Source organism: Brachyhypopomus gauderio, chromosome 1 (assembly GCF_052324685.1).
Source record: "Brachyhypopomus gauderio isolate BG-103 chromosome 1, BGAUD_0.2, whole genome shotgun sequence".
Taxonomy (NCBI): Eukaryota; Metazoa; Chordata; class Actinopteri; order Gymnotiformes; family Hypopomidae; genus Brachyhypopomus; species Brachyhypopomus gauderio.
Window position 1 is genome coordinate 10,484,260 of NC_135211.1, and position 27,824 is coordinate 10,512,083.

Genomic DNA, 27,824 nt, shown 5'->3' on the forward strand with positions numbered 1-27,824 from the left:
CATTTTCATGGTAAGATCTGCCATTTTTCCAGTTTCAGATCAGGAAATCTAGTTTCAGATAAGAAACGGCTGACGGAACCTTTTGACATTCGCCAATCGAAGTGAAGAAACTGAAAAAAGGAACTTAAGACATTGCTTACATTTTCCAGGAAACAACTGGGAGTTTTTTTCTCTTTCTCTCTCTCTGCGCGCTTGCGTGTCTACTGGGGGAGGAGTGGAATGCCTTCTGAGTCTTCTTTTGTGTGTACGTGCTCAGGTGGGGCAGGTGTGTGTGTGTGTGTGTGTGTGTGCGTGCGTGCGTGCGCAGGTAGGGCAGGTGTCATGCAAAGACTTGGGAGAACCCACACTGAAACCTAAACTTGGGAAACTCCTCCTTGCTGTGACTTCACTGGGCCATGGTAATGTAATGTAATGCCCCCCCCCCCTTCCCCTCCCTGTCACTCTTTCACTCGCATGCATGCATTTAAGTCACATGACACATGCTACACCCTAAGTCATGGCCAGTGGTATATAAAGTTGTGTGTGATTCAGTGTTTCTATTTTGAACACACTCCTAGAGCCACTGGTCTGTTCAGATTTGGAGCCTCTGGCAAAACTCCCCAATTTTACTATGAAACTCCAGAATTTTCAGAGGTAGTGTTCTACTGTCTTGAAGGCCTGAATGAATATGTTCTTTTAAACCGCTTTCAAATTGTTTATCTGTTTCACTTCTCTTATAGTTTACAAAACCACTTCTTACTTAATCAACTTTCTTCTCCTTTTCTGTCCCTTCTTCCTCTCTTCCCTCTCTTCCTTTTCTTCTTCTTCTTCTTTTTCTTCTTTTTTGTTTCTCTATGCCTTAGTTCGCTCTTTCTCTGCCTCACATATTTTCTCTCTGTCTCTTTCCCTCCCTCACTCTCTCCTTTAAAATTTTCTTTCTTTTTTATGAATGATTTAAAAATTGGTGTATGTTGAAAACACACTGCTGACTGACAGTACAAGTTGAGATTGTCAGTCCATCCTTGCACAATATAGTCCTTGAATTTACACGTGCCTGTGCTTAGTCATGCCTAATTATCTTTCCTCTCTTTCTGCTGAGGGAAACCTACTCTTGATGTCCTGATGTTACTGAGTCTCAACCTGTCTCATCTCCTATGGTGCCTCCCAATACACCCAATGCACCCCCCCACCCTGTGACCATCACCCTGCTCAGATGTTCGTGTACCTGACGGATTTTGGACATGCCTACACCCTGCAAACCATGACCACTGTGAACCACACTTTTTGTTTTCTTTTTTCACTGGTTGTTCACACATTGTTATTGCACTGGCCGTTGCTGACCAAAAGAGAATGGGTCCCTGCTTTGAGTCTTGGTTCCTCTCAAGGTTTCTTCCTCATACTGTAGGGAGATTTCCTTGCCACGGTCGCCTTTGTTTTGCTCACTGGGGGCTTGAACTTGGATTCGGACTTTTGTAAGGCTGCTTTGTGACAGCATAAGTGCTAAAATAAGCGCTATACATTTTTTTTTTTACTTATTTACTTAATTGTGAGTGTGTGTGTGTGTGTGTGTGTGTGTGTGTGTGTGTGGTGTGGATGTATGTGTGTGTGGGTTGTGTGTGCATGTCTGTGTGTGCCTACACTGGCTGCAGTGGTGACAGGAATCTGCTAGGGTGGAAAAACAAACAAAACCCATAAATGGAGAAAAATGAATCTTTCAACTGGTCATCAGTTCCTCTCTCACTCTCTCTCTGTCTCACAGTGTCTGACTCTCACTGGATCTCTCTCTGTCTCACAGTGTCTGACTCACAGGAGCTCTCTCTGTCTCACAGTGTCTGACTCTCACTGGAGTTCTTTATGTCTCACAGTGTCTGACTCACAGGAGCTCTCTCTGTCTCACAGTGTCTGACTCTCACTGGAGTTCTCTATGTCTCACAGTGTCTGACTCACAGGAGCTCTCTCTGTCTCACAGTGTCTGACTCTCACTGGAGTTCTTTATGTCTCACAGTGTCTGACTCTCACAGGAGCCCTCTCTGTCTCACAGTGTCTGACTCACTGGATCTCTGTCTGTCTCATAGTGTCTGACTCACTGGAGTTTTCTCTATCTCACAATGTCTGCCTCACAGTGTCTGCCTCACAGGAGCTCTCTCTGTCTCACAGTGTCTGACTCTCACTGGATCTCTCTCTGTCTCACAGTGTCTGACTCTCACTGGATCTCTCTCTGTCTCACAGTGTGCCTCTCACAGGAGTTTCATAAAGAATGAACTTAAGTGCTGTGTGAAACTTTCAAACTGTCAAAGATCAAACTGTTTAAAACATTACTGTAGTGTCATTAGTTACTCATTAGCCAAATTACCCAGTGACTGACAATAAAAAACACTGTGTGTGTCATGTCGGAAAATAGCTCGTGAATTCAGCCTAATCATGAACTAAAATAGTTTGTTTCACCAATGACATCATTTTTTCCATGACTCTGCTCAGTGTCTTTGGAAAGCAGGCCCAATAAGAAGTACCTCTAGTATTGTTTTCTAGATAAGAAAAAAAAGTTGTGCGTCATGTTCTTAGCCAAGATAACGGTGGTGAGTTCATGGCTAGTGATAGGACTGATAAACGTCTCGAGTCTTGTTCAGCCTTCCCACATATATTCAGAGAGAGAGAGAGAGAGAGAGAGAGAGAGAGAGAGAAAGGGAGAGATTGATGGCCATCACACCCCTCAGACTCGGAGCTACACTCTCTTTATGCCCCTCACACACCCTTCACACATCCCTCACACTATCTGTATGGTACATTCAGGAGTGCCTCTCCCCACTAGAGATGGAAATGACAGAGCTTAAAGAGGATAAACTCCAAGAGACTGAACCTGTTCAACAGCTACAAGAACCAAAAGAAACAGATAACAGAATGAAAACAAGAAACCTAGAAATAACATTAGGTGAATTGCTTGAACAAAAGAATGATTTACATAAAAATATGAACAAAATGAACAGCAGCAGAAGCAGTCCAGCCTCACAGCTGATCAACAAAGCCTCAGACAGACAATACAAAATCAACTCCTGACACACCAGCCACAACCCATCAGCCACACAGTCTATCAGCCCTCAAACCTCACAACAGCCTATCAGCCCTCAAACCACACAACAGCCTATCAGCCCTCAGACCTCACAACAGCCTATCAGCCTGTCAGAGGACCAGCTGGCCAGCTCCCCATGGAGGTATACCTTCTATACCCTTTCCCAGAGGCGGAGTCTGCCCAGCTCGGTGCAGCATTCCAGGACTGGTACAACCTCTGAGGGGGAGGAGGAGGAGCTTGTCCTGAGATACCATCTACTGAGGCTCCTTTCTTCCCTGAAGAGTCGGAGTCCTCGGAGGAGAGCGGTTTGGACAGGGGGCAGTCTTCCAGGCCAGAGGAGGCTGATATGAAGGAGATCTCCAGTGCTTCCGAGGAGGCGGAGGTTTCAGAGATGGAGACTGAGAAGGAAGGTGATGTCACAGTGTCTCCTCCCTGAGACTGATGCCCCTTCTCCCAAGGATAATTCCATAATTAGAGAAATCATAGGAACCCTGCCAACTGGTCCCAATCAGTGCAATACAGCTGGACCCCTAACAGCATGTCTGAATTCACTAATGCAATCAATTCTACAGAGATCATTAACCTTATAAACAGTTTTCTAATAACACTGTTCTAATTTAGCAAAAAATGATGTTAATCTGTCTGTAAAACATAAGGAGTGACAGTGAGGGGTGACAGAACCGTCTCCAACTGCTGACGTACACCGAATACACTTCATCTCACTGGATGAGAAAGAAATGCACATGTTCCAGGAGCTGGAAACCCCCTGACTCTGGAGGTCTGATAATAACCGCTAAAAAGTGCCATCATTAATTGCAAAGACATATATCATGGGGCACAATATTTCTGCACTGAAAGGATTACAAATGAGTTTACAAAATTTACAAAATTACAAAATCCTGTCAACCATATAGTGGATGAACATGTATCCTGGACATGGATACACAGACGTGTAGCTTAATAAATTAGTGGTAGGTTGCTTATATCTCTGTTTAGATAAACACGGAGGCACAAAGCATAGCATGTTAGTCAGATGTGTCCCTCTCATGTGTACTGTGCAGTAGTGTCTCTGGTGACTTCTGTACAGTGCAGCCTACATCTGAATGTATTGTGTGCAAAATGAGCTCAATTGTAAAATGAATCTGGCGTTAGACTGACATGTGCTGGCCTGTTGCTGAAGGTCTCTGATCTCTTTCTGCATTTGTGATGAAAATGCCTTCTGAACAGGACACACACACACACATATACACACACAAACTCACACATACACACACACACACACACACACACACACAGATCCTAGCATGCTTTCTGCAACTTCCCCATTGGTCAGTGACAAACTCAACAGCTCCTCGATGGGAGTAAGACAAAAGTGTAATCTCTCCACCTCTCTGTCTGCCTGTTACTTGATCAATCTGGGTCGGGGGAAACTCCAGGGACCTCAACAACTGGAGCAGCCCAGTTTCACTCTCTATTCACCCCTTCGTCTCTCTCTTGATCCTTTTCTGAAGTTCCCATTGTCTCTTTGCTGAAAAACTGCTCCTTCCAGATTCACATTTCCTAGTCTCCCTCCATCCATCCTTCCACCTTTCTCTCCCCAGACCAGGGTGAGCTCAATTTGTAGCTCACCAGTGCAGCAGGTGACACGTTTACATTCATCGAGTGCTATTACCCAATCAGATTCCATCTTTTTGGGATTTATTTCCCTCAACCTGCTTTTCTGCTGCTGGTGCTGATTCTCTCTCCCTGCAGAAGGGGGAGTGCTGGCTACACAGTTGAGTCTTTACAGCAGGGCAGCAGATCACACCAACATTAATATTTCAAAGGATGAAGAGAAACAGGCTGAAATGTTTTGTGCCGTTTCTTTTCTCATTTGCATATATTATTCATGATTTGTACGGCTGTACCTAACTGTGCCCGGGCTGGTGACTACAGTGTTCTGATAAGAACACATTATCGTAGCCCCGTTATATCACCTTACCTGACTGCAGTTTGGTTATTGCTGCATGCAAGAGCTCAAATACGACAACATGATGATAAGGGTCTCCTCTTACACAAGGGGTCCACCTCAGACTGCTGCCGTAGCTCCATGTGTAATTAAATACTGACTGTAGGTGATGGCCATTACTGGCTCTTGGATATCCCATCTTTCAACGGAAGGCCTCGTGGCATAAAACAATTTAAGAATGTTTGGATGTACATTAATGTGTTGTGGGGATATATATGTTCAGTGATTGTTGAGATTGGAGATACTGAGATCATGGGCACCATAACCATTTATAACATTTCTCTGTTATCAACTATGGTGGGATCTCATGAAGGAGTCACGTTTGTTTAGAAAAAGATGTACTGTCTCCTAGTGGCCATTAACGACATAACACAATAAACAAACAACGAAAAGTTAAAAAATTACAAGCAATAAGTTAGAAATATTCCTTCATTGTTCTTTTATTGAAATTACAAAAGTTGGTTTACATTATATATTACATACAAAAAAAGATACTGTTAAACCAGACAACTTGTAAATGAACATAAAAAGCTTAACTGTATGTCCTCATATGTTTAAAGTAATAATTGATAATAAAAAAAAGTTGGCATAACTTTTTTATTTTTATCAGTCAGTGCAAACAAACAAAAGAATGAGAGATTTTATGTACATTTCCATTTTTCAAGATTTCTCTTCTATAGCCACGGTATGAATGTATGATTATATACAGATTTCAGAGAGCACTGGTTTCACCTCCTAGAGCTTCAGAAATTGCACAGCTGGTGAAATCATCACAACGGAAGTGTTCAGTAGAGTTGGTAGAGTTAATCAGTGGTAATAAACACATCTCAGAGATTAGAGATCGAGATTAGAAATTGTGCTTCTGTAGGTCTGTGGTTCTAAAATACAACAAATTCAATAATAATTCACCTTTTCCGTGTTGTATTTCACTATTGCCTTCGAAACAAACAACCAGACCACATATGTCTGTTCAAACTGCATATTCAGAGATGGAACAGAAAACAGAACATTAATAGAAATTTCTAAAATTTTCTAGAGACATGTCCTTCATTATAACTTGCAATACAAAGGCTTCTCTGTCCACATCACGTACAGACAACATAGTTTTATCGGCAACTTTGTTCTTTTCTCCAGTGTTATCATTTGTATTGTCAACATGTACAGCAGAGTTCATTTCAATACATTCATTATTAATCTCATTTCGACCAAGGGGTAATGTCCTCATCAGCGCAGCACAAACACATTTATGAAGGACAGTTCTGTGAGTCGGTGCTTGTAATAATCTTGCACTGCACCTTTCAGGTTTCCATGCTGCATCACACCTGTTCCAATGTGTCAGCTAATTTACTAATTACTAATTAGCAAATGGCAATCTAGTATGCATAAGAAGCTTGTGCTGCTATGGTTACTGCAGGACTGGGGAACTCTGCTGGACTGAGAAACACTGCAGGACTGAGAAACACTGCAGGACTGGGGAACACTGCAGGACTGAGAAACACTACAGGACTGGGGAACACTGCAGGACTGAGAAACACTGCAGGACTGGGGAACACTGCAGGACTGAGAAACACTGCAGGACTGGGGAACACTGCAGGACTGGGGAACACTGCAGGACTGGGGAACACTGCAGGACAGGGGAACACTGCAGGACTGGGGAACACTGCAGGACTGGGGAACACTGCAGGACTGAGAAACACTGCAGGACTGGGGAACACTGCAGGACTGCGGAACACTGCAGGACTGAGAAACACTGCAGGACTGGGGAACACTGCAGGACAGGGGAACACTGCAGGACTGGGGAACACTGCAGGACTGGGGAACACTGCAGGACTGAGAAACACTGCAGGACAGGGGAACACTGCAGGACTGGGGAACACTGCAGGACTGGGGAACACTGCAGGACAGGGGAACACTGCAGGACTGGGGAACACTGCATCCATATAAAGGTGAATTACAATTTATTTGATGAGATTGGTAAAATCTTCAACCTCTGACTTTCCCTGACAGCTTAGGGGGGGATTTGACATCAGATTTCTGTATTTGGTAGCAATGCAAAATGTAGTAATACTGCATTCAAAATAGTTACATTCACAAGTTAGTAGTCTGGTTTTATGTGCACAATTGAACCCTAGTTTCTATATAAATCATAGATCTTAGTTTAATCCTAGTTCTAGTCTAAATTATACCACAAGTTGAGACTCATGAAAAATATAAAGGCTGGCACAAGGCCAGTCATTGTCCAGTGAGTTAATAACAGAAGCAGACACCATTTAAATTTACTTTACTGCATTCATTAAACTGGCATACTCACTGGTTGAGTGCAAATACATTTGCTTCCAGTGTGAAACTTTATCAAATGTGCTATGAATGTCAGACACATTCATCTACTTTTCAAACGATCAACATAAAAGAATGACATGGTATTAGTGTGTGTGTGTGTGTGTGTGTTTGTGTGTGTGGGTGTGTGTGTGCACTTGTGTATGTGTGCATATGTATATGTGTGCATGTGTCCATGTGTGTGCGTATGTGTGCATGTGTGTTCATGTGTGTGTGCGTGTGTTGGTGTGTTCATGTGTGTGCAGCTGCTTGCATGTGTGTGTGTATATGTGTGCGTGGAAAACTAAAACTAAGGTTAGCTCAAACTAAAGCTTACAGCAAACCTTTACTTTACTGCAAATTAAATTACAATAACCCCTCCAAACATTTCAATATCTTACGATAAAATGTACAGGTAACTCTTCCAATATACAGCGTTGTATTAAATTATTGTATGTGGGAACTAAATATTTTACACTGTACGTTTATACATTGCTTATCAAAATTTAGGCAAGGGATATGTGAACTGATATATTTGATATGTAAGTGAATGGACTGTTCGTGGTTTGGTTTGATCCACAATATCTCAAAAATACTTTAGATTCTGCTTAAAAACTCTCCAGTTCCAAAACCCATTTCCCCAGAGCCCTTAAGTTCACATGAACTGTGATGATGTAGAAATTACAAAAATGATTTCAATCACCTCATCCTGATTCTGGCAGATGTTCCCAGAGCACACACTCTTCCCAGTGTGTACACACAGTGCCTTCCCAGGACACCCTCGATGTGGGTAGTCTGGCCCTGGCTGTGTGTTCTACTGTCCTGGGTGTGTGTTCTACTGCCCTGGCTGTGTGTTCTACTGCCCTGGCTGTGTGTTCTACTGTCCTGGGTGTGTGTTCTACTGTCCTGGGTGTGTGTTCTACTGTCCTGGGTGTGTGTTCTACTGTCCTGGGTGTGTGTTCTACTGTCCTGGGTGTGTGTTCTACTGCCCTGGGTGTGTGTTCTACTGTCCTGGGTGTGTGTTCTACTGTCCTGGGTGTGTGTTCTACTGTCCTGGGTGTGTGTTCTACTGCCTTGGGTGTGTGTTCTACTGCCCTGGGTGTGTGTTCTACTGCCCTGGCTGTGTGTTCTACTGCCCTGGCTGTGTGTTCTACTGCCCTGGCTGTGTGTTCTACTGTCCTGGGTGTGTGTTCTACTGCCCTGGGTGTGTGTTCTACTGCCCTGGCTGTGTGTTCTACTGTCCTGGCTGTGTGTTCTACTGCCCTGGGTGTGTGTTCTACTGCCCTGGGTGTGTGTTCTACTGTCCTGGGTGTGTGTTCTACTGTCCTGGGTGTGTGTTCTACTGCCCTGGGTGTGTGTTCTACTGTCCTGGGTGTGTGTTCTACTGTCCTGGGTGTGTGTTCTACTGCCCTGGGTGTGTGTTCTACTGTCCTGGGTGTGTGTTCTACTGTCCTGGGTGTGTGTTCTACTGCCCTGGGTGTGTGTTCTACTGCCCTGGGTGTGTGTTCTACTGCCCTGGGTGTGTGTTCTACTGCCTTGGGTGTGTGTTCTACTGCCTTGGGTGTGTGTTCTACTGTCCTGGGTGTGTGTTCTACTGTCCTGGGTGTGTGTTCTACTGTCCTGGGTGTGTGTTCTACTGCCCTGGGTGTGTGTTCTACTGTCCTGGGTGTGTGTTCTACTGCCCTGGGTGTGTGTTCTACTGCCTTGGGTGTGTAATCTACTGCCCTGGGTGTGTGTTCTACTGCCCTGGGTGTGTGTTCTACTGCCCTGGGTGTGTGTTCTACTGTCCTGGGTGTGTGTTCTACTGTCCTGGGTGTGTGTTCTACTGCCCTGGGTGTGTGTTCTACTGCCCTGGGTGTGTGTTCTACTGTCCTGGCTGTGTGTACTACTGCCCTAGACTGACTTCCACCCTAAGGCTTTTCTCCTTCCACACTGAAACTCTTCCACTAGGGGGTGCTGTTGGCACTGACTGGATGCTCTACCGCAGCATTTCCGAACTGTAATATTTACATTTGACACTTGTCAAATTTTCTCCTTATTCGTCCACTTTGCCTTTATGTACATTCAGAGACAAACCAGAAGACAGATCCACGCCTGCGGATCCAATAGGACTGTGGATCCATTAGGACTCTGGATCCATTAGGACTGTAGGTCCAATAGGACTGTGGGATCACTGCACCAGGAGCTGACGACGATGACACTCCAGTGATCACACTCAGACACAGGGCTGACAGGGTGGAGCTCTGTGTCTAGAGTGGGGGGAGTCCAGCCACAGGGCACTGAATCCCTTGGTGAAGGCGGAGGAGAGGTGGTGTAGTATCTGCTCCATCTCCTCTGAATTGTCCCCCTCCCCTGTGTCTGAGTGAGTACTACAAGACAGTAGCTTCTTCCATTGCATTCACCCATCTGTCAAATAAGACAGAAAGAGTTTGTCCATTTCAGCAGACGTCTGGAACACTAATTGAAGATATTAAAAATATTTAAAGATATTAAATGTAAAGCACTCAGTGTGTGTGGTGTTTGTGTGTGTGTGTGCGTGTATGTGTGATAGTACATGTCTGTGATTGTTTGTGTTTATACAGTGTGTGTGGTGTTTGTGTGTGCGTGTATGTGTGATAGTACATGTCTGTGATTGTGTGTGTTTATACAGTGTGTGTGTGTGTGTGAGGCGGAGAGAGAGTGACCTGCGTGCGGTGAGCTGATCATCTGCTCTGAATGTGTAGTACAGAGTCTTTTTGTTGTAGAGCTGGAATACACTGTGAGATTCCTCCTCATCAGCTTCATCAGGCAGCTTCACCGTCAAGCCCTGCAGAGGCAGAGACTCACTCGCCACCTTATCCTGGGAGAGAAGGAGGGAGAGAGAGAGAGTTCCTGTCTTTGAGCAGGAATCATATGTGTGTGTGTGTGTGTGTGTGTGTGTGTGTGTGTGTGTGTATGTGTGTGTGTATGTGTGTGTGTATGTGTGTGTGTGTGTGTGTGTATGTGTGCGCGTGTGTATGTGTGTGTGTGTGCGCGCGCGTGTGTGTGTGTGTGTGTGCGTGTGTGTGTGTGTGTGTGTGTGTGCGTGCGTGCGTGCGTGTGTGTGTGCGTGCGTGTGTGTGTAATGGTGTAGGAGACTCTGGGCCCCCTCACCTCTCGGGCTGTAAAGGTGTAGAGCACCTTGTCTTTGAGCAGGAACCACAGGCGCTTCCACTTCCGTTTGCTCTTCTTACGCCTCTGTAGACTCCCACTCATAGTGGAGCCCTCGGTGCCCACACACACCTACACACACACACACACACACACACACACACACACACACACACACACACACACACACATACACAAAGAGTTAACAAGAGACAGAGGAAACGTATTAGTGAGATATAGGACACCAAGAAGACACAGAGGTGGAGGAGAGAGTGCTGTACCTGAGCTAGGGGTGTAGACACACAGGTGGAGGAGAGAGTGCTGTACCTGAGCTAGGGGTGTAGACACACAGGTGGAGGAGAGAGTGCTGTACCTGAGCTAGGGGTGTAGACACACAGGTGGAGGAGAGAGTGCTGTACCTGAGCTAGGGGTGTAGACACACAGGTGGAGGAGAGAGTGCTGTACCTGAGCTAGGGGTGTAGACACACAGGTGGAGGAGAGAGTGCTGTACCTGAGCTAGGGGTGTAGACACACAGGTGGAGGAGAGAGTGCTGTACCTGAGCTAGGGGTGTAGACACACAGGTGGAGGAGAGAGTGCTGTACCTGAGCTAGGGGTGTAGACACACAGGTGGAGGAGAGAGTGCTGTACCTGAGCTAGGGGTGAAGACACACAGGTGGAGGAGAGAGTGCTGTACCTGAGCTAGGGGTGTAGACACACAGGTGGAGGAGAGAGTGCTGTACCTGAGCTAGGGGTGTAGACACACAGGTGGAGGAGAGAATGCTGTACCTGAGCTAGGGGTGTAGACACACAGGTGGAGGAGAGAATGCTGTACCTGAGCTAGGGGTGTAGACACACAGGTGGAGGAGAGAGTGCTGTACCTGAGCTAGGGGTGTAGACACACAGGTGGAGGAGAGAGTGCTGTACCTGAGCTAGGGGTGTAGACACACAGGTGGAGGAGAGAGTGCTTTACCTGAGCTAGGGGTGTAGACACACAGGTGGAGGAGAGAGTGCTGTACCTGAGCTAGGGGTGTAGACACACAGGTGGAGGAGAGAGTGCTGTACCTGAGCTAGGGGTGAAGACACACAGGTGGAGGAGAGAGTGCTGTACCTGAGATAGGGGTGAAGACACACAGGTGGAGGAGAGAGTGCTGTACCTGAGCTAGGGGTGTAGACACACAGGTGGAGGAGAGAATGCTGTACCTGAGCTAGGGGTGTAGACACACAGGTGGAGGAGAGAGTGCTGTACCTGAGCTAGGGGTGTAGACACACAGGTGGAGGAGAGAGTGCTGTACCTGAGCTAGGGGTGTAGACACACAGGTGGAGGAGAGAGTGCTGTACCTGAGCTAGGGGTGTAGACACACAGGTGGAGGAGAGAGTGCTGTACCTGAGCTAGGGGTGAAGACACACAGGTGGAGGAGAGAGTGCTGTACCTGAGCTAGGGGTGTAGACACACAGGTGGAGGAGAGAGTGCTGTACCTGAGCTAGGGGTGTAGACACACAGGTGGAGGAGAGAGTGCTGTACCTGAGCTAGGGGTGTAGACACACAGGTGGAGGAGAGAGTGCTGTACCTGAGCTAGGGGTGTAGACACACAGGTGGAGGAGAGAGTGCTGTACCTGAGCTAGGGGTGAAGACACACAGGTGGAGGAGAGAGTGCTGTACCTGAGCTAGGGGTGTAGACACACAGGTGGAGGAGAGAGTGTTGTACCTGAGCTAGGGGTGTAGACACACAGGTGGAGGAGAGAGTGCTGTACCTGAGCTAGGGGTGTAGACACACAGGTGGAGGAGAGAGTGCTGTACCTGAGCTAGGGGTGTAGACACACAGGTGGAGGAGAGAGTGCTGTACCTGAGCTAGGGGTGAAGACACACAGGTGGAGGAGAGAGTGCTGTACCTGAGCTAGGGGTGTAGACACACAGGTGGAGGAGAGAGTGCTGTACCTGAGCTAGGGGTGTAGACACACAGGTGGAGGAGAGAGTGCTGTACCTGAGCTAGGGGTGAAGACACACAGGTGGAGGAGAGAGTGGTGTACCTGAGCTAGGGGTGTAGACACACAGGTGGAGGAGAGAGTGCTGTACCTGAGCTAGGGGTGAAGACACACAGGTGGAGGAGAGAGTGCTGTACTTGAGCTAGGGGTGTAGACACACAGGTGGAGGAGAGAGTGCTGTACCTGAGCTAGGGGTGAAGACACACAGGTGGAGGAGAGAGTGCTGTACCTGAGCTAGGGGTGTAGACACACAGGTGGAGGAGAGAGTGCTGTACCTGAGCTAGGGGTGAAGTGCTCTTCCTGCTCCTCCACAGGCTGGGTGGCTGCAGGCTCTGGAACACAGCAGACAGAGGCCTGCTGACCCGGTGTGTGTGAGGACTGGCACTGCCACACACCATAGAGACATTCCCACCTACACACACACACGCACACACACACACCACTCAGACTGTTTATAACAGGAAAAAGAATCCTAAGAGCCCTCCTGAATCCAGACCTTGATAATGTCACAAATTAGAAGTTTTTCCCATGTATTTGACTCATAGCACATGCATAATCAGCTCTGTATCACGCTGGTGGCTGTGAGAAACACACTGACTGTGTGTTTGTAGGACACTCACCTCGTTTCCTGAGCTCAGCGTAGCACCGGTCGCACACTTTAGACATTCTGTCTTTCAAATATCTCAGTGGATACCTATTCCTGGAGCAGGCTCGACACACCACCTGCAGGCCAGAGAAAGAAGTGCACATAAGAACTCTGCTATGCGTAAGCCCAACATCCTGAACCCTCCTTTGTGGAGAATATCAGACTCTAAATGATATTCCAAAAAGTAAATAAGCTGCCATGCTGAAATCTGTTGTGCAATAAAAAGGACAAACTGGCCAATTATGTATCATGTGTTGTGAGTATACAGTGTGTAGTGTGTGTGAGTGGGTAGAGTGCGTATATGTGAGTGTACAGTGTGTGTGAGTGGGTACAGTGCGTATATGTGTGTGTACAGTATGTGTGTAGTGTGTGTGAGTGGGTAGAGTGCGTATATGTGAGTGTACAGTGTGTGTGTAGTGTGTGTGAGTGGGTAGAGTGTGTATATGTGAGTGTACAGTGTGTGTGTAGTGTGTGTGCGTGGGTAGAGTGTGCAGAGCCGGAGTGGCTAATCGGGAGATTCGGGAGGATTCCCGATGGGCCGGCTCATGTCAATCTCTAGTTTGGGCCGATTGGGAGAGGAAAATAATTTTGGGCCGGATTTGGGCATGAAACTCCCGGGCTGAAAAAGTGTCCCACTCCGGCCCTGAGAGTGTGTATATGTGAGTGTGTAGTGTGTGTAGTGTGTGTGAGTGGGTAGAGTGTGTATATGTGAGTGTGTAGTGTGTGTGAGTGGGTAGAGTGTGTATATGTGAGTGTGTAGCGCACATATGTCAAAGTCAAGAATTGATTATCTATGGCCCCCTGGATGATATTTAATTACTATTAGAACCGGCCCGCAGGCCACAGCCGCCCGCTGGTGTTTTGCACGCACAAACACTACATTCCCCACAATGCAACGGTGGCCCGCGAAGTCACTGCAGTGAGGGTCCGCGCGGCGAAAATTACGTAATCGCCGTGGCTCCGCCCGTGCGCGAGGGTCTCGCGCGCTGTCGATTCGCGAGGTCGTGCACCTCTCGAATTTTGTAACTTTGCACGCGCCGCGCCTCAGCGCAATGAACAAAGTCATGTTTGAAGGGTTCATACACCTTTACAAGGTGGAATTCAAGCACTTGTACGTCACATTCAAGGTCAATTTCAATATTTCCCAGCATGTTAAACTTAATTAAGTTAAATATTTATACATATATTCGAAATTATTCGAAATAATTTGCTTTTCATTCACATTTTCAAAACGCCCAATATTCACGTCTTCACGTTCTCTCATGTTTCGTCCTGGAATTACAAGAGGCTCGTATTTGTTAACGTAATACAAGAGAACTGTTCAGTTAGACAGATATTTGTTGTGAAACGAAGTAGTTACAATTTCAAGCATTTTCAAGTACTTTAGCCTAAATTCCAGCACTTTTCAAACCTGTATTACTTTATTCATTTAATGTACAGGACATGTTTTCTTTGAAGGAAGTTTGTTTTTATATATTTGCTTGTTGAAAAATGTTTTCACTTAAAATTACTGACAGATCCATAAGAAAATATTGCTTTATTAATTTAAGCATTAAATAATGTGTGTGTGTGTGCACCTTTCCGCAGGCGTTGCAGTGGTGTCTGCGCAGGGTCAGGCTGAAGTCAGACGCACAGTTCATGCACATCATGGCTTGAGCGACAGGCACAAACACAGGCGCCGCCTCCCCCACACACATCCACAGCTTCTCTCTGGCCTGAGCAAGTGAGGGGAGGGGTTAGAGAACACACACACACACACACACACACACACACACACACACATTCCCGCTCTCTCTTATACACCGCAGACACTTACACACACACACAAACACACACACACACACACACACACACACACACACACACACACACACACACACACACACACACACACACACACACATCCACACACACACGTACTCACCACCCTGACACAGCACCAGCTCTCACAAACACACCACTGATGTACAGGGATATGAGTGGCTTTACTTATGAACACCATGAGCAGAGGGGGTTTGTGGTAATTTTTAAAGAAGTAACCAACACATCAACAGCCCTGATAATTTCTGGGACTGATTAATGTTGTCTCTTAATGGGGGAAGTGTGTTTTTGCAGATACATCTACCCAACTGTACCCCCCAAAAAGTGGTGCTCACCTCACTGGAGGAGCTGAAGGTGTTGAGACCTGCACCATGGTCTGCTATGGCTCTGCTGAGGGTGTGGAACCAGTCCTCTCTCTCTCCCAGAGAACTGCACGCAGACACAGGCCCACAGAGACACGCAGAGACATGGAGAGACACACAGAGACACGCAGAGACACACAGAGACACGGAGAGACACGCAGAGACATGCAGAGACACAAAGAGACACACAGAGACACACAGAGCCACAGAGATACATGGATGCATGTAGACAAGGAGAGAGGTTTGGTTATGTTTTAACAACGAATAGATGTTAGTGAACTTGAGCATTAATCTACTTACAAACACATGACACACACACACACACAACACACACACATAAATGCATTGCGAGTCCTCACCTGGCTGAGAGGGTGATGGTAATGTCATTGACCTCTATCCTGAGTGTGTTGAGCACGTTGTCTATGACAGGTTTGCTGACCTGTACAGACACACACACACACACACACACACACACACACACACACACACACACACACACACACACACACACACACACACACACACACACACACACACACACACAGAGGACATCATCTATTAGACGTGCTGTTAGCAGATGTATGTAAGGTGTTGAAAACTCAAAGGTGAGTTGACCTTCATGCCACTGAGAGGCAGAGTGTTCTTCATCCTGTATTTCCCATCCTGCTGAGGGTATGTGTACAGCATCACATCATTCATCTGTAATACACACACACACACACACACACACACACACACACACACACACACACACACACACACACACACACACACACACACACACACACACACACACAGTCTTATCACCATATATGACAATTTGCAATCAAATTATTTTTTACCTTTTCACCTAAAAGTACAACGTACATAAGTATCCAGGTTCCGATAGTTTTAGAGTGCACCACAAGGGGGCAGTATAAGGTTTGCTTCACATTCAGAAATGCATTATGCCAATTATCAGCACATTCTGTAATGTATTTAGGTGTTTGCGTTCACACGCTACACACAATAGGGAAGTTTTATAAAGAAACACTAAAGTTTATCACTTCTGCTTTTGTTGACAATGATGGTGTAATTCTGGGAACATTCTTGTTCACATACGTGCACACACACATGCACAAGCACACAAACTTCAAACCACTCATTGTGTTTTGCTTCACAAATTTAGCATCAAACAAAAGCAATGAGATCATGGGACACAGAGACACACACACTCACTCACACACACACACACACACACACACACACACACACACACACACACACACACACACACACACACACACACACACACACACACACAGTGCCCCAAACATCCGTAGCACACAGACAGCATCCAGGAATTCAGCATGGGTGATTCGCAGAAAGTACCCCACCCCCCACTCCCACCTCCACCCTGCAACAACAGCATTCCATCCTAAAAGAACTGAACAAAAACAGCAGCCGCATTCATGCAGCACGCAGCTCCTAAAGGGTCAGCGCAGACCATACAGCCACCTTCACTCCACCCTCACCCACCCTCACCCATACTCACCCACCCTCACCCATACTCACCCACCCTCACCCATACTCACCCCACCCTCACCCATACTCACCCACCCTCACCCATACTCACCCACCCTCACCCATACTCACCCACCCACCCTCACCCATATTCACCCACCCTCACCCATACTCACCCACCCACCCTCACCCATACTCACCCACCCACCGTCACCCATACTCACCCACCCTCACCCATACTCACCCACCCTCACCCATACTCACCCACCCACCCTCACCCATACTCACCCACCCTCACCCATACTCACCCACCCTCACCCATACTCACCCCACCCTCACCCATACTCACCCACCCTCACCCATGCTCACCCACCCTCACCCATACTCACCCACCCACCCTCACCCATACTCACCCACCCTCACCCATACTCACCCACCCTCACCCATACTCACCCACCCACCCTCACCCATACTCACCCACCCTCACCCATACTCACCCACCCTCACCCATACTCACCCCACCCTCACCCATACTCACCCACCCACCCTCACCCATACTCACCCACCCTCACCCTGCCTTCACCCCACACTCACCCACCCTCACCCAACATCACCCCACCCTCACTGCACCCTCACCCATACTCACCCACCCTCACCCCACCCTCACCCACCCTCACCCACCCTCACCCCACCCTCACTGCACCCTCACCCTCACCCACCCTCACCCACCCTCACCTCTCCCTCACATTATTATTAATGAACTCAGACTTTGCAGCCATCACTTGGTGACAAACTGTAGACCTGAGCAGGGCCGGAGTGGGCCACTTTTTCAGCCCGGGAGTTTCATGCCCAAATCCGGGGCCCAAAATAAATGTTCCCTCCCAATTGGCCCAAACTAGAGATTGACATGAGCCGGCCCATCGGGAATCCTCCCGAATCTCCCGATTAGCCACTCCGGCTCTGGACCTGAGGAAGAGCTAGCACTGTTCCATGTGCTGCTGTCCAAACACCACACACACACACACACACACACACACACTCACACACACATGCACATATGCACACACGCACACACACACACAGGCATGCGCGCGCACACACGCACACACCACACACACACACACACAGTGGGTATGAACAGCCACACCAAATGTTCTTGGGGGGTAAGAGAGTAAGAGAGGAGGAGAGAGAGGGAGGGAGAGGGAGGGAGGGAGAGGGAGGGAGAGAGGGAGGGAGAGAGGGAGGGAGAGAGGGAGGGAGAGAGATGGAGAGACAGAGAATGAGGCATAGGGCACATGAAGTGTTGCATTGTTATTTATTGCATTGTCTGGTGCACTGGTTCTATGTATGAGGATAAACTCCACTGTACTAGTGTTTCTGAAAGTACTGAGCAAGAAACGTGGTTTCGTTACCAAGAACAGGTGCCTAGGCTGTCTGCTTTTACGGGAGACCTTCATAAGAGTGCCCTCTTTCACAAACACCTGAAAGACACACACACACACACACACACACACACACACACACACACACACACACACACACACACACACACACACACACACACACACACACACACACACACACACACACACACACAAGGTAGACCATTTTGACTCTCTTTAAAAAGACATAATTAACAATACCTAGGTTAAATATTTAGCAGATAAAATAAGTAATAAATGAGCTGTAGGCCTTGGAACTCTTCAGGTTTGTAAGTAGTGAAGATGAATGTGCGCTAAGACTCCTTTAGTGAGGATGAATGTGAGCTAAGACTCCTTTAGTGAGGATGAATGTGAGCTAAGACTCCTGCAGTGAGGATGAATGTGCATTGAGACTCCTGCAGTGAGGATGAATGTGAGCCAAGACTCCTGCAGTGAGGATGAATGTGAGCTAAGACTCCTTTAGTGAGGATGAATGTGAGCTAAGACTCCTGCAGTGAGGATGAATGTGCACTGAGACTCCTGCAGTGAGGATGAATGTGAGCTAAGACTCCTGCAGTGAGGATGAATGTGAGCCAAGACTCCTGCAGTGAGGATGAATGTGAGCTAAGACTCCTTTAGTGAGGATGAATGTGAGCTAAGACTCCTGCAGTGAGGATGAATGTGAGCTAAGATTCCTTTAGTGAGGATGAATGTGAGCTAAGACTCCTGCAGTGAGGATGAATGTGAGCTAAGACTCCTTTAGTGAGGATGAATGTGAGCTAAGACTCCTGCAGTGAGGTTGAATGTGAGCTAAGACTCCTTTAGTGAGGATGAATGTGAGCTAAGACTCCTGCAGTGAGGATGAATGTGAGCTAAGACCCCTGCAGTGAGGATGAATGTGAGCTAAGACTCCTTTAGTGAGGATGAATGTGAGCTAAGACTCCTGCAGTGAGGATGAATGTGAGCTAAGACCCCTGCAGTGAGGATGAATGTGAGCTAAGACCCCTGCAGTGAGGATAAATGTGAGCTAAGACTCCTTTAGTGAGGATGAATGTGAGCTAAGATTCCTGCAGTGAGAATGAATGTGAGCTAAGACTCCTGCAGTGAGGATGAATGTGAGCTAAGACTCCTGCAGTGAGGATGAATGTGAGCTAAGACTCCTGCAGTGAGGATGAATGTGAGCTAAGACTCCTGCAGTGAGGATGAATGTGCACTGAGACTCCTGCAGTGAGGATGAATGTGCACTGAGACTCCTGCAGTGAGGATGAATGTGAGCTAAGACTCCTGCAGTGAGGATGAATGTGAGCTAAGACTCCTGCAGTGAGGATGAATGTGAGCTAAGATTCCTTTAGTGAGGATGAATGTGAGCTAAGACTCCTGCAGTGAGGATGAATGTGAGCTAAGACTCCTTTAGTGAGGATGAATGTGAGCTAAGACTCCTGCAGTGAGGTTGAATGTGAGCTAAGACTCCTTTAGTGAGGATGAATGTGAGCTAAGACTCCTGCAGTGAGGATGAATGTGAGCTAAGACCCCTGCAGTGAGGATGAATGTGAGCTAAGACTCCTTTAGTGAGGATGAATGTGAGCTAAGACTCCTGCAGTGAGGATGAATGTGAGCTAAGACCCCTGCAGTGAGGATGAATGTGAGCTAAGACCCCTGCAGTGAGGATAAATGTGAGCTAAGACTCCTTTAGTGAGGATGAATGTGAGCTAAGATTCCTGCAGTGAGAATGAATGTGAGCTAAGACTCCTGCAGTGAGGATGAATGTGAGCTAAGACTCCTGCAGTGAGGATGAATGTGAGCTAAGACTCCTGCAGTGAGGATGAATGTGAGCTAAGACTCCTGCAGTGAGGATGAATGTGCACTGAGACTCCTGCAGTGAGGATGAATGTGCACTGAGACTCCTGCAGTGAGGATGAATGTGAGCTAAGACTCCTGCAGTGAGGATGAATGTGCACTGAGACTCCTGCAGTGAGGATGAATGTGAGCTAAGACTCCTGCAGTGAGGATGAATGTGCACTGAGACTCCTGCAGTGAGGATGAATGTGAGCTAAGACTCCTGCAGTGAGGATGAATGTGCACTGTGACTCCTGCAGTAAGGATGAATGTGAGCTAAGACTCCTGCAGTGAGGATGAATGTGCACTGTGACTCCTGCAGTGAGGATGAATGATCCACTCACGCGTCCTGGTTGCAGCAAACCCTTCTTCCCCTTCACACTGTATTCAATGTGCACCAGACGTAGCAAGTTCTCCTGTCAAAAGGAGAGAGAGAGAGTGAGGGAGAAATGTGTGTGAATATGTGTATGTGTATGTATATGTCTATGTGTGTATGTGTATGTATATGTTTGTGTGTGTGTGTGTGTGTGTGTGTGTATGTGTATGAATATGTTTGTGTGTGTGTGTATGTGTATGTATATGTTTGTGTGTGTGTGTATATGTGTATGAATATGTTTGTGTGTGTGTGTATGTATATGTTTGTATGTGTGTGTGTGTGTGTGTGTGTATGTGTATGAATATGTTTGTGTGTGTGTGTATGTATATGTTTGTGTGTGTGTGTGTGTGTGTATGTGTATGAATATATTTGTGTGTGTGTGTGTGTGTGTGTATGTGTATGTATGTTTGTGTATATGTGTATGTATATGTTTGTGTGTGTGTATGTATATGTTTGTGTGTGTGTGTGTGTATGTGTATGAATATTTTTGTGCGTGTGTGTGTGTGTGTGTGTGTGTGTGTATGTGTATGTATGTTTGTGTATATGTGTATGTATATGTTTGTGTGTGTGTGTATGAATATGTTTGTGTGTGTATGAATATGTTTGTGTGTGTGTGTGTATGAATATGTTTGTGTGTGTGTATGATTATATTTGTGTGTGTGTGTGTGTGTATGAATATGTTTGTGTGTGTGTATATGTGTATGTATGTTTGTGTGTGTGTGTATATATGTGTATGAATATGTGTGTGTGTGTGTGTGTGTGTGTATATGTGTATGAATATGTGTGTGTGTGTGTGTATGTATATGTTTGTGTGTGCGTGTGTGTATATGTGTATGAATATGTGTGTGTGTGTTAGCTTTACTTATTTAGTCTAATTGTTGTCAGACTAGGACCTGGAACGCCCTGATGAAATCATCACGACACAGCAGCGATCACACACACACACACACACACACACACACACAAACACACACACACACACACACACAACTTACCCCCTCTTTCAGATTGTCATTGGCCTGGTCTGCAACCTCGGACACAATTACCAACGCAGCTGTAAAAACAGAGGTAGAACTGTCACAAAAGTCACCAAGCCTTGTGTGAATGTATTTGAGTGGCTGTGTTTCCTTATATCCAAACATATTTACATGCAAATATACTGAAAATGTACTGTACATTTGAGTATATGTATATGTGAATATTGTATTTGTGCAGTACTATGTGTACGAGCATAAGGCCGGGGTTGCTAAGAGCTGAACAATACCTTGTGTGTCTTCATACTCTTTGGAGTCAGGGGAGAGGTTGTTTAAATAATCTGGAAAGAATGAAGCACAAACCATAAACACCCGACACAAAACCCTCGATCTGATTCAAATAAGCCTTCTTACAAAAAGTCCCAACCCACAGATGAAAAACTTTCCCTGTAACTCATACACTGTTACACACACAGAACGATAACTTACACACATAGAGAGATAACTTACACACACACACACACACACACACACACACACACACACAAACAAACACACACACACACATAATTTACACATGTAGAGAGATAACATACACACATAGAGAGATAACTTACACACACACACACACACACACACACACACACACACACACACACACACACACAGATCATTTACACACATAGAGAGATAACTTACAAACACAGAGATAACTTACAAATGTAGAGAGATAACTTACACACAAACACACACAGGAGTAACAGTCATGCCAGGTTACCTGTGAGCAGCATGCGGTATTGTAGCACACGCACGATGACCTGCAGCAGCTGGTGTCTCATAGGAACCAACACTCCCTCTGCATTCTGCTGCTATAGCACACACACACACACACACACACACACACACACACACACACACACACACACACACACATACACACACACACACACACACTGAGATACCTCTTTCTCCATCAAACCCATTGGACACTGAATCTCTCTGATCATCACTCTTCTTTCAGTCTCACACCATCAATCAACCTTAATTGCTTGTTCAGCTCTCTCTCTCTCTCTCTCTCTCTCTCTCTCTCACACACACACACACACACACACACACACACACCTCGCCCGCACCCCCCTTCAGCCAAACCCCACATCACACACCACCACCAAAGGGCAACAAAACGTTTCAAGGACAACTACTGTCCTCACACCCTGGATGTGAGCAGACACACAGAGCCTGAACACATCTAACCATCCTCAGTTATTCATTATTCACAGAGAGAAAAGGAGAGTGAATAAAGTCCAGATCAGCCGGGATTAAGTGCCTGTGACAGGGCAGGACCTGTCATGCTGTACGGGCAGGGAGGTCAGCTGGTGCCCCGGCAGGCCTGTGTGGGCCGGCGGGCGACACCTGCTCCATGCAGGTGCTCACATTGATAAAGGGAGAGGGCAGGAGATACACGTGGGTCCAATACACACGTGGTTCTGATACACACATGGTTCTGATACAGGTGGGTCTGATACACATGTGATTCTGATACAGACATGATTAAAATACACATGATTCTGGTATACACATGGCTCAGATACATACGTGGGTCACATTTAGCATTCCATGTGTATTCTTACATGTCACATCACACACACACACACACACACACACACAAACACACACACACACACACACGTTTTTCATATCACTTCATACTCCATTTTCACCTGTTTGTATATTTTCCCTTTTGGATTATAATTTCTGCCCTCACTGGCCTCTCCCAGGGTTTTACTTTCTCACTATACAGCCACCATAATCCCAACCCCACCCTACCCCTACCTGTAACCCCAACAATACCCCTACACCTAAACCTAAACCTTACCCCTACCCCTACCTGTAACCCCAACAATACCCCTACACCTAAACCTAAACCCCACCCCTACCTGTAACCCCAACACTACCCCTACACCTAAACCTAAACCCTACCCCTACCCCTACCTGTAACCCCAACAATACCCCTACACCTAAACCTAAACCCTACCCTACCCCTACCTGTAAACTCAAACCCACCCCTACACCTATACCTAACCCCTACCCTACCCCTACCTGTAACCCCAACCCTACCCCTAACCCCAACCCTACACCTAAACCTAAACCTAACCCCTACCCCTACCTGTAACCCCAACCCTACCCCTACCCCAACCCCACCCCTACACCTAAACCTAACCCCTACCCTACCTGTAACCCCAACAATACCCGTAACACTAACCCTAAAACAGCAAACCCACACTGAGTAATCGTATAAGTAATCATATTGCATTCCTATTTACATCATACAGTTTCAGTACATACAAAGCAAGCACAAACCACAGCACACTGTAAGAGTGATTAAGACATTATCTTGCAATAAATTTGAAATATTTGGTGAATAAATGTAAAGTAGTTTGTAGAAGAGAGCAGTGGTTATGGGAAGCGCTACTGTAAAACAGAGATTAGTGTCCCCTCTCTCTGCCGTGCGGGGCAGATCTCTCCTCTCTGATGGATATCCCCTGGGCTTCATTACTTCATTAACGCTTCCTCCTCTCTCAGTACATCATCTTCATGTCCTCCTGCTCAGCTGCGTCTGTCTGCTCTGCCCCTCCAGATTCAGGCCGTTAAGAGTCACATGACTGCCAACTTAAATCCCTCTTCACTGACAAAGCACCTCATCCAGAGAGCAGCAACCAGTGCTGTTCAGATGAGATCTGCACTAGTGTGTGTGTGTGTGTGTGTGTGTGTGTGTGTGTGTGTGTGTGCGTGTGTGTGAGAGTGTGAGTGTGTGTGTGTGCGTGTGTGTGTGAGAGTGTGAGTGTGTGTGTGTGTGTGTGTGTGTGAGTGTGTGTGCGCGTATGTGTGTGTGCGCGTGTGTGTGTGTGTGTGTGTGTGTGTGTGTGCGTGTGTGTGTGTGCGTGTGTGTGTGAGAGTGTGAGTGTGTGTGTGTGCGTATGTGTGTGTGCGTATGTGTGTGTGCGTGTGTGCGTGTGTGTGTGTGTGTGTGTGTGTGTGTGTGCGCGTGTGTGTGTGTGAGAGTGTGAGTGTGTGTGTGTGTGTGTGTGTGTGTGTGTGGGCTGATATTTAGCACGCCTAAGCTGTGCTGGCAGGGAGCCAGGTGTGAGGGGGCAGTGGGTGATGGCAGTAGTGCAGACAGGCTATACCAATGAGCCTAGGCAGAGCTGAGGCACTGTGTGTGTGTGTATGTAAACTGTGTTTGTGGGTGTGTGTGTGGTGTATGTGAGTGTGTGTGGGTGGGGAAAGAGTGTTTGTGTGTGAGTATGTGAGTGTGTGCGTGTGTGTGAGAGAGAGAGTGTGTGTGTAAGAGTGTGTGAGAGTGTGTGTGTGTGTGTAAGAGTGTGTGTGTGCATGGGGAAGGGATGTTTGTGTGTGTGTGTGTGTGTGTGTGTGTGTGTGTGTGTGTGTGTGTGTGTGTGTGTGTGTGTGTGTGAGTGTGTGAGTGTGTGAGTGTGTGAGTGTGTGAGTGTGTGAGTGTGTGAGTGTGTGTGTGTGTGTGTGTGAATGTAAGAGTGTGTGTGTGCATGGGGAAGGGGTGTTTGTGTGTATGTGTGTGTGTCTGCACCCCAGTGCCCACTTCATTCTGGGCCATTACAGGAGGTTGCTTGGCTAATTAGTTTTTTGCCTGCTTCACTGCGCAGATGCCACATCAGAGTGTAACAGACCCACTGTATCTTCATCTCACCACCGGCACCATTTAAGCGCCTGCCTCTGTGCTAACGACCAGGAACACACGCGTGCGCATGCGTGCACGCACACACACACTCCCACACCCACAGAATGATATCAGCTCCTCCCAGTTCACGACTACATTAAGTATTCTATGCTTTTTCGAGATACCCTAGAGGTCAATACCTCTTCCTATCACATCAACGTCTTTTAAACATCTCAGGCTGATTATACACGTTAAGCTAAGGTGAGGTCTCGCACGCGGCTGTTGCTCCAGGCCCCGATCGATACGAGGCATCCGAGCGAGCGGTGCTGAGACGAGAATGAACACTGATTGGGCGAGTGAGAGGATCGATGGTGGATCAGTTAAGGGCCACTGACAGCAGTTAATGGGACGGTGCCGTGCTGCGTGCTGGAGCGACCGTGACCTTTAGGTGCTTGCGAGGCACCGGTGTGACGTCTGTGTGCTGAAAGGCAGGCGGCTGCTAGTGGATGTGGTCGTAGGTGAATGTCAGTTGTGTGTGTGAGTGAGTTATTGTACGAGTTTGTATGTGTGTGGGCAGGTCCATTATTGGCTTTTGTGCGCGTGTGTGTGTGTATATGTGCTGAACTGGACACATACCTCACCGAAAACGAGCGGATTTGGATTTGATAATTACTTTAATTTGTTTGTCAGAATGAAATGGGTGACATATTCTATTAAACATGAACTGACATCATTAACCATCAACACAGACATCATCAGTTTGGCCCGTTTGATTCACTCACAAATAACACTAATGAAACATAAATCCAATCAGTTCACGTCCACCTTTTTGAACTTGCTAGTGGACCCCTTATGTTGTTATAAGCAATTATAACAGCTGTACAATGTTCTTAAGCACACATAGATATAGTGGGGGCTGTGACAATATCCACAGCCTACAACAGTGGGTTGTTTCACCATTCATCTCTCTCTCTCTCTCTCTCTCTCTCTCTCTCTCTCTACACATATATCTGTCACTGCTCCAGATTAAGTAAGCTTTCTAGAATCCCCCACACTTTCAAGAACTGCTGAATACAGATGCTCATGAATATTAATGAGAGGGGACAGTTGGCCTCTTGTCACTGGTTATTCTAATCACCGTTTAGATGTGTGGTCAGTGAATCCTCCAAACATTCAACCTGATATATTCAGGAAGCACACATGAACATGCATCATAAACACTTTGATGCTCTTTCTTAGCTTCATCTTTTAAAGACCATACCACCAAAACCTTAAAAGCACTTTAACTTTTCCCAAAAACAGTACGTATTATTGATAATGGTAGTTTAAAAAGTGACCTCTAAATAAACCAGACAGACAGTAATACTATGAGTGCAAATTCTTCAACAGTCATTTTCCTCAACAAAAAGCCACTTTGCCATATGTTTCTAAGAGACGTTTCTGTCTTCTCACCTCAAAGTGCTTGACCACGTTGGCGAAGACCTTGCTACACCCACAGCTCTCCTCCAGCAGGGCCATGTTGTGGTCGTAGGTGTTGATATAGGTCACGAAGCAGCCAAACTCCTCCCGACATGCCAGAAAGACCTCCACCACCCTGGGGCTGTCCTCCCTGAAGACGATTGGTAAACCTGAGACCCCCAGGACACAGGCAAGGACCCATCCTGCCTTGGTGGGGGTACCATGGTAACAGGGCATGCATCTCCCCTTTCACTCAGGGGTGTGTGTGTGTGTGTGTGTGTGTGTGTGTGTGTGTGTGTGTGTGTGTCTCAGAACGCTGCCTTCCACACCTGTGAGCTCTACGCTTGCAGGCACCACTGTATGGTGTCACTACCAACACATTCATCAGCTTTTACAGGATGTATGTGTGTGAGCATGCGTGTGTGTGTGTGTGTCCTCACCACTGTTTGATGCGGGTGTCCAGCTCTGTGAGGATGTGTGTGTGGAGCTCGCAGACCTGCGGGAGGGTGCTGAGGATCTCCGTCAGCCTGCCCTCTGGAAGCACTGGTACACCATCCTCCCCTACCGCCTTCTCCACCGCCTCACGCCAGTCCTGCAGACACACACACACACACACACACACACACACACACACACACACACACACACACACACACACACACACACACACACACACACACACACACACACACACACACACACACACACACACACACTGCTTTGTCCACATGCTCAACAGCTTCACACAGGACTACTGTCACCAGTGGTGGGTGTTACCAGTACCAGGTGTTACCAGTGTTACCAGTACCAGGTGTTAACAGTATTACCAGCAGCAAGTGTCACCAGAGCCTAGGCACTTTCAGAAGAGATCTGTGGTGAGGGGCGTACTGAATTGTACTGCTTTAAAAAGCTTCATGATGTGTGGGGACATCTAGTTCTTATTGCTGAGGATTTGAAAAGCAACATCTACACATTGTAGAAGGAAAACAAGCCAATGACACTCAAGAAGAAAAAAATCCCTCTCAGGTTAGATTCAAGTCTCTTACGTTATGTTTGAACCTCTGAGGTTGGGTTTGACTCTCTGATGTTAGGTTTGACTCTCTCATGTTGGCTTTGATAACCACACCCACAAACACACGTGCATAACCACACCTACATACACACGTGCACACACATGTGCATAACCACACCCACATACACACGTGCATAACCACACCCACATACACACGTGCACACACATGTGCATA

At 46.9% G+C, this 27,824-nt stretch overlaps 1 protein-coding gene across 4 annotated transcripts in view; it reads right to left on the minus strand.

Moving 5' to 3' along the window:
* Positions 1-9,028: 9,028 nt before the first annotated feature.
* The window catches only part of fgd5a (FYVE, RhoGEF and PH domain containing 5a), a 47,774-nt gene continuing 28,978 nt past the window's right edge, over positions 9,029-27,824 (minus strand). The window contains exons 6-21 of one of the 4 annotated variants that reach the window (XM_076991246.1): positions 27,018-27,169; positions 26,572-26,728; positions 22,201-22,288; positions 21,713-21,763; positions 21,444-21,502; positions 20,417-20,488; positions 18,228-18,296; positions 15,928-16,011; positions 15,672-15,751; positions 15,286-15,379; positions 14,707-14,844; positions 13,104-13,206; positions 12,759-12,895; positions 10,503-10,631; positions 10,055-10,209; positions 9,029-9,776 (exon numbers count right to left, since the gene is read on the minus strand). In XM_076991246.1, coding sequence (XP_076847361.1) covers positions 9,740-9,776; positions 10,055-10,209; positions 10,503-10,631; positions 12,759-12,895; positions 13,104-13,206; positions 14,707-14,844; positions 15,286-15,379; positions 15,672-15,751; positions 15,928-16,011; positions 18,228-18,296; positions 20,417-20,488; positions 21,444-21,502; positions 21,713-21,763; positions 22,201-22,288; positions 26,572-26,728; positions 27,018-27,169 — 1,605 coding nt within the window. In that variant the 3' untranslated portion in view covers positions 9,029-9,739. Of the gene's footprint in view, positions 9,777-10,054; positions 10,210-10,502; positions 10,632-12,758; positions 12,896-13,103; positions 13,207-14,706; positions 14,845-15,285; positions 15,380-15,671; positions 15,752-15,927; positions 16,012-17,578; positions 17,971-18,227; positions 18,297-20,416; positions 20,489-21,443; positions 21,503-21,712; positions 21,764-22,200; positions 22,292-26,571; positions 26,729-27,017; positions 27,170-27,824 lie in introns of those variants that run through there. The other 3 variants (XM_076991331.1, XM_076991169.1, XM_076991412.1) reach the window with 3 other exon arrangements.